At 30.8% G+C, this 7,963-nt stretch overlaps 1 protein-coding gene across 1 annotated transcript in view; it reads left to right on the top strand.

The window, feature by feature from the left end:
- Positions 1–1,845: 1,845 nt before the first annotated feature.
- LOC143232221 (UPF0598 protein CG30010) overlaps positions 1,846–7,963 on the top strand; it is a 29,747-nt gene continuing 23,629 nt past the window's right edge. The window contains exons 1-2 of the mRNA XM_076467382.1: positions 1,846–2,280; positions 7,709–7,757. Coding sequence (XP_076323497.1) covers positions 2,107–2,280; positions 7,709–7,757 — 223 coding nt within the window. The 5' untranslated portion in view covers positions 1,846–2,106. The remainder of the gene's footprint in view (positions 2,281–7,708; positions 7,758–7,963) is intronic.

The raw sequence follows: 7,963 nt of genomic DNA, 5'->3' as shown, positions 1-7,963 counted from the left end.
TGACATAAAACTATTATTTTATTTACTTGTATCATTTGTCTTTTTTTAATTGTCCATTTTCATTATATTACTTTGTAAAACGTTGCTGGAAACTACGTTTTACAAATACTTGATTTATCATCAGTCATGCATCAGTGTACTTGAATATCATGTATGCAAACTAAAAAGAAAACTTTTTCCTTAAGATCTGAGAAACTACAGCAGTGGCACAACATCTTTTATGAGGTAATGTAATTAAAATCATGAATAGTTCGGGTATTAACAAAAGCCAGTGTTGAAATTAAGATTTGAGATCATATTTGAACAGATCTTGTCAAGTGCCTTCTAAAAATATATAGTTTTTATATATTTTTCTGTTATCCAATAAACGATATACCAAATTAACAACATTTTTAAAGGGGTCTTTTTTTCTTCTTGTATCTCTAATGTAGCAGGTTTCAGAAATGCTATACTGAATACAAATTAAGCATTAACAACAAAGGAAATACAACTGAACAAATTAAACAGATACTTTATTCTAAATAATGTAAATAATTTTCAATTTGAGAATGTTCAGCTTCTTACTTTTTTGTGACTTTTTACTAGCTGTTGAAAAAGGACAGGCTTTACAAATATATTCGCGCTTGGCAAGGACACCAAACATGGTGATATACCACACTTCCAATTACTACAGCTAGTATATAAATGGTTAACAGGCTGTATGACGTGTCGTTTCTGAATAGTACTTTTTGTACGTGCACTTTGACATTATTTATTAGTCGCTGTGGCAAGAAGTTGTGTAAATGACCCAAACATATTTTGTTATAGTTGTGGTAAATTTGTTGTAAGAGGTTTTTTTTTCTCTTCCCGATTTGTGAAAATTCCTTACGTGGCAGAAGGAAAAAAAAAAGGAAACAATACTGTTTTACGGAACCTGCGTATCTTAATTATGGCAAATTCATGAAGTTTAAATTCGCGAGCTTATGTAATTTGTGTATTCAGGTTTTAACATAACATGATTTTTTGAGATACAAGAAGGGATTCCTTAGCCCATGGTGGTTGTCTTATACACTTCATTAAAGACACATCTGCTTATATCTAACTTTGATTCCTCAATAACTCGGTAAGCTCTCTCTTGAACTTTCTCAATCCAATGGTGTCTACTACATCTGAAGTTAGTGTATTCCAAAGACTGATCACCTCATTCACAAAATAAAAATTACTAATCTCTAGATAAATAGCTTCTATCTACCATAGCTTTCATCTGTGTCCCCTGATCCTATCACTCTTAATTATCACTGAACACGAAAATATATGATACATTAATGCTATCTATCACTTTACAATTGAACTTTTCGTGTAGATCCACTCTAACTGAAGAGTAGGCCTGGCATGGCCTAGCGCGTAAGGCGTGCGACTCGTAATCCGAGGGTCGCGGGTTCGCGTCCGCGTCGCGCTAAACATGCTCGCCCTCCCAGCCGTGGGGGCGTTATAAAGTGACGGTCAATCCCACTATTCGTTGGTACAAGAGTTGGCGGTGGGTGGTGATGACTAGCTGCCTTCCCTCTAGTCTTACACTGCTAAATTCGGGACGGCTAGCACAGATAGCCCTCGAGTAGCTTTGTGCGAAATTCCAAAAAGAACAACTAACTGAAGAGAAAATAATAACTTTGCGAACAGTAACCTGATCTTACATAACATTTGTTTGTTTGTTTGTTTTTGAATTTCGCACAAAGCTACTCGAGGGCTATCTGTGCTAGCCGTCCCTAATTTAGCAGTGTAAGACTAGAGGGAAGGCAGCTAGTCATAATAACAGCTCCTCCACCTGATAACTAATTTTCTTAGCTTTCCTTGAAACCAAATGTCCTTTTTCTACTCTAAATGAGGCCTAGCAAGAACTATGTACAAACAAACGATAACTGTCTTTGATTTATATTCGAAAACTTTTATGCTTTAGGCAAATATTTTTATAACGACAAACAATATATTCAATTGACTGATTTTGTTTTTCATACCAATTATTATATAGAAATTAAGAATATAGAATATATTTGTTTACTCAATATTAAACTCGTGTGTAACGACGTAGGTAAGTTTTAAACTACTGTTTCTTCGGAAAAAAATACAATGATGTTCAAAACACTTAGAAGGCTGTCTATGAGCAATGTTTGTTCAAATTTCTTTTTGCATTGTAATAAAATGGTTGTGACAACGAATATTAGGGCAATATCATATGTACAAGGACAATCTCCAATGCCAAATACTCGAGAGTATTTTTACTATGTCGATCATCAAGGAATGGTGAGTAACTTGACATTTAAATTCGTGCCCTGCATATTTATGGCCTATATCCTATATTAACAGTAAATATTGATCCCCAAACACGTAGTTTGGATTGAAACTAGAATTGTAATACTGTGTGTTTTGTTTTGTTTTTTCATAACAAAGCCACATCGGGCTATCTGCTGTGTCTTGATTTTAAGGTTGTAAATCCGTAGACTTTCCGCTAAAGCAGCGGGGGACAACTGTAATACTACGTTTGCTTTACCTTGTAGAAATAATTATACTCCTCTGCTTAACGTATGTTAATCGAAAACCGTTTTGTTTATTACAATTTGCAACTGAATTTTATTTTAGGTGATTTTTGTGAATATTTCATAAAAAAATGAAATTTAAAATAACTTTTTTTAGAGTTTATCATTTCTTTTGAGTTATGCTTGATAGACTTCCTGAAAAAGTGGAAGCAGAAATATGAATAAAAATATATTTCAAACAGTTAACATTACACAAGTATAATGAACAATAGTTTTATCTCCCCTTGGTGGACTCAGCAGGTAGCCCAATGTGGCTTTGTAATAAGAAAACACACACATACAATAGTTTTATCCTGTTTATCACTGCTTAACAATTTGAGGGTTTGTCTTAGCCTGATGGCAGCTTTATTTCAATAGGTAATAATCCATCAACTCTTAAATGTACCTGTTTGAAATAGTATTTGAGAAGAAATATTCTGAAAAGCATTTAAAATTTAACTTGTTAAGTGAAATATTCATTTAGAAAGATTTATGAGTAAGTTTTCTGTATTAACATTTATTAGAGAAAGGAAATATGGGTATATATAATTTTTTTCTCCATTAACTTGTGTCATACCTGAAACACTCACTTTCAGAGTTCAAGCTTTGGCCTCCATATCCAGTGCATCTGCCTTATTATCCAAGGTGCAATAGGCATGAATTTTGTGCTTGCTTGAGTAATAAGTAACCACTCCTTAGTCTTTGTAACTAAAAATCTGAAACGTTTAATATAAATGAAAAATACACATATATTCTTATCATCAAATTATAATAAATAAACAAATCTTAATATCAACAAAGTCTACTACTTTACTGTTTCATTTAATAAGACTTTAGAATAGTTTTATTTTTGCATAAGATATAATGTCTAATTAATTTGTTGTGTTAAGTTTTTTACAGGGTCATTTCATTTTTGGATTACAGTATACAGGTTGATATTGTATGTTTTGATTTTCAGACAGCTTGAATTTTGATTTGATACTTTAGAAGAACTGATTGATAAAAGTTGATTGCTGTAGGATTGGTGGATAAGTCAAGAAGTATATTAAACATTTGAGTGGTAGAAATCAAACAATGACAAAATAAGCATTACTCTGTTAGGGAATATGCAATTATATTAATGGAAATCCTCTGTGTCTATTTTAAGACATTTATTGTTTATTATTTATATTAATAATTTAAATTATTTTTGAGTATTTCCAGTTCACTAATGATGTAGGTTAGGGAGGAGTTAGTTATTTTGTTAAATATTCTCTTATACAACATATCCTAAGCCATGAAATTCTTAGTAAATAGCCTATAGTATGAAAGGTGAGTGTTTTAAGAGGTATAAAATTATTCACAAGGTAGGCAGACTTTGAAACATTATTATGTGCAAGGAAGAAGATCTTAGTGTTACTTTTGATATAACCAACAGTATTTTACTAAATGATTGGATGAGGTAAAAGGAACAGGTAGAGTTTTGGCTGTTATTTAAAGGAACTTTGAATTTAAAAACAATAAGATTGTTTCAGCTTTGTACAAGATTTAGGTCTTATTTGGAACATTATTTTCTAGTTTTAAACATGTTACTACAAAGAGGATATAAGACTGTGAAAAATTATGAAACCTTGCAAATAACTGTAAATTTAAAGATCATGATAGTGAAATAAAGTTGCAAGTAATGCAAAATAAATTGTCACTTAAAGTTAAAAGTCATATCCTAGGGAAATTATTAAACCATCTAAGGATGTTAGTGACATCCCAAGCACAAGTATATGATACTGAAAATATAATAAGACCAGTAGTTCAAGTAATTACATTAAGTAACAGAAACTAGACAAGAGCAATATAAAAAATAGATTCACAATGAATCAGAACACTAAAACACAGTCACAGATGAACACTGCAACTGTGCAAGTCAATTTGTGCACCATTAAGAATGGTTCTTGCTGTCCTACACATGAATAAATATGGCAAGCAGTAAGCAAGTCTCACAAAGTTGTTATTGTGAAATAAAAGAAAAACATCCTTAATAAAAAGCATCAATTGTGTGAAGAATATGAACAAATGCAGAAGTTCCTGTTAAACACACCACATGAAGTTGGTTCACTGTTCCAAAAGTACTTATTCTGAGCTGAGATTAAAATGTACCATGTAGATCAACTGTACATACAGTGAATATCAAGTATTGTGAAAGTTCTGTTCAACTCTAGAGTATATATAAACATTTTAGATTGAAACACCTTTTCAAATGACAAATAAGCCATCACTCTGTGTCTAAGATTTACTGATATGGTGATAAAGAACCATTAGAATGTTTGACACCACTTTTGAATTTAGATACAAATCAATGAATACAAGATTTTATGTAACATCAGGAAAGAAGGGCTCTTTGTTAAGTTTTCAGAGACAAACAACATTGGTTTTATGACAGTTATCAGTGCTCATAAAAATGCCATATTTTTCAACTTAAAAATAACATAAAAATACAATAAACTTTTCAACTTTTCTGTCATCACTTATAACAAAAATAGTAAGTATCATATCTACAAAATAAACTTTGATATGATACAAAATTACAAGTGTCTAATGGCAAATTAATACATCAAGGTAAAGAAACAGCAAGGGTACCCATCTTATGGAACTGTGCATTTTGATCACTGTAACTAATATTGTTTGAATATGCTATTTAATTAGCTATGCTCATTGCTGTGTATATCTTGTCATAATGTTGTCCTTTAATAGGCAGGTTCTTCTAAAGCAAAAATCTAATCCATTGTTCAGTCCAAGTAGTAACAATAAATTAGTTTATTTCTTTTTTTTTAACATTTCCACAAGGTTAAACATTGTGGTAAGTTGTAGACAACACTTACAGCCACACTAACTGTAAAGAAAAAAAAATCAACTTACTTGAACAGAATAACTATGCATAATTGCTAATACAGATCATAATACTTTATGAAAAATGCACTGAGTGATTCTCTGTCAACTTTGTAGTTGCCTTTATCTGTCTTATTAACTATCTTCTCTGAACCTTTTATAATCTATCCTCAAAGATACTAAAAAATTGACTGAATCGTTGGAACTTTCTAAACTTGTATTACTAAACCTTTTAACCTTAATATCATCATTGCATTACAACAGCTCCCTTTAGCTAACAAACAAATTACAGCATTAAAAATATATAACTTACAGCAGTACAATTTGTGATGTCGAGAAAACCCACTTGTAGAGAAATATATATTTAAAAACAGCTCGTTTGGGTTGAGAAAATTTTTTACGAAGAAGGTCGAAACGTTGTTCACTCCTCTACGTAAAAAATTTTCTCAACCCAAACGAGCCATTTTTACATATATAACAGTAAAATTTGTTCTCATTTGTATAGGTAGTTTTTTTGGGTCAGTAGTTTTTGCTAATAAATAGTAAACATGTTTCATTTCATTTGAAATAGATCTATGAAGCTCATACCAACATATTTAATATTTAGTGTAGAATTAGCATATACAAATTAACAAGAACCAGCTGCAACACCCCTGCTTGACTTAAAATTAACCTAACATTGACAGTACTCAACTGTCACATACTATATTATTTAGTGATAAAAAATATTCAAAGGAAACTGTAAAAAAAACTTTATCAACTAAATAATTGGAGGACAAATTTCCCCCCATTTGGATCCTTAATGAACTTCCTTTCTAATTGAATATGAAGTAACAGATGTAGTATGTATTCCATTGTACCTCTGACCTACTCATTAAAACAGTGGTTGAAGCTCTTTAGAATAAAGAAATAAGTTTTTTTTTCCTTGAATCTTCTTATAGTCAGCAAGTCAAAAATATTTGTTTAAAGATCTGTCTCAGTTGATCACATATGTAATGAACAAATAAAAGCTTGGAGCATACATCTGAAAGCCATACTAGTGCAGTTTGAGCCATTTTCATTTTCTTTGTTACAGAATGTCTGTTTATCAAATCCTTTGTACAGGTTTGTCATCTACTCTGTAAATATCACACTTAGCTTAATAATTTGTGGAAAAGCTTATTGTGTCTTTCAGAATGTCATGATTCACAAAATCAGTTGGTATAATGCTTTTATTTGTACAAAAGGACAAACCCTGCTAGAAACTCAAACATGTTGGCAAGAAAATAAATTCCATGCTGAAATCTTGCTGAGGATCATGAGTTAGTGCTTTTAAATTTTTTTTCTAATAACAAGATTTCAAAACATTAATAAAATGTAATTCAAACTAAGAGGCTTATAATATCTGAATCTCTGATTATTTATGGAAATTTTTCTCCATCAACAGTTTTGAAATCTAATTGGGTTCTGTTTAATTTTTACAGTTTTTGCAACCCTAATATTTTGATTTTTAGTAATATGATATTCCTTTATACTGATATTTGCCCTAAAGGTAGCAGGTATCTACAAAATAGAGGCTCAGGAAAAACATGATATTGAAATTGGACAATAAATTAATTTGAAATACTGGAGTACAAATAGAGCAAATCTTTTTGTGCAAAATGCAATATGAATTTTAGTTTTTTGGTTAGCTTATAGTATTCTGAATAATTTCTACTGGCTTCTGGAACAATGAGCAGGTTGAACCCAAAACATTTTTGGACAGTGTAAGAACAGGATCAAGAATAATGAAATACTACCTTGAAGTCCTAATGCAGTATCTCATGCTCCAAAGACTATCTCCCTAAGTAGCATTTGTATAAAAATACTGAAAGAAAATAAATCACAATTTCATAATAACGTATACAATCTGTGTATCTTCCATTCAGGTAGTGCATAACACAAAGGGTCATGCAAGCATGAACCTATGGAACAAATACTGCAGTATATATCCTTTATATGAGGTAGTTGATTAGCACAAGTATGTGTCTTTCCCACATCTGGCTTGTAAGGATGCCATTAATTACATATAAAATATCTTCAAGAACATTTAGATTTTTTTTTCTCAATATGTTTCAGTGAAGATGTACTTTTCATTAGTTATTGAAAGATAAAATGTGATGTCTTCTATGAATAGGGTAACATTTGATATTTCCATTGAACATAATGCCTGTTATAGTTTTGTTGACTGAATTTATTTGAAACTAGAAATTCTAACAAAACATTTGATATGCCAGTTTTGTTTATATAAAATTAATTTGGCTTCTTCTCTGCAGCTCTTTTTAGATGATGCTAGAATAAAGAATTTCACATCATGTTTCAAAGGTATGTAATATGTATCTCTTTAGGATGGTGTTTTTCTTTTATAACTGAACTTGTAAAAAAGATTTTCCAAAAATTAATTATTAAGAACCTTAAAGTTTATAATAAAAATCATAATAATCCAGAAGATTATGATGCTTAAAGGAGTAAATTAACAGACCCTATAAATGAGAATTTCAAATACAGTACTGTATCTCTAATATGACCCC

The sequence above is a fragment of the Tachypleus tridentatus genome, chromosome 11, assembly GCF_004210375.1.
Source record: "Tachypleus tridentatus isolate NWPU-2018 chromosome 11, ASM421037v1, whole genome shotgun sequence".
Taxonomy (NCBI): Eukaryota; Metazoa; Arthropoda; class Merostomata; order Xiphosura; family Limulidae; genus Tachypleus; species Tachypleus tridentatus.
The sequence above is the reverse complement of the archived record's forward strand: the minus strand, read 5'-3'. Positions and strand labels throughout refer to the sequence as shown.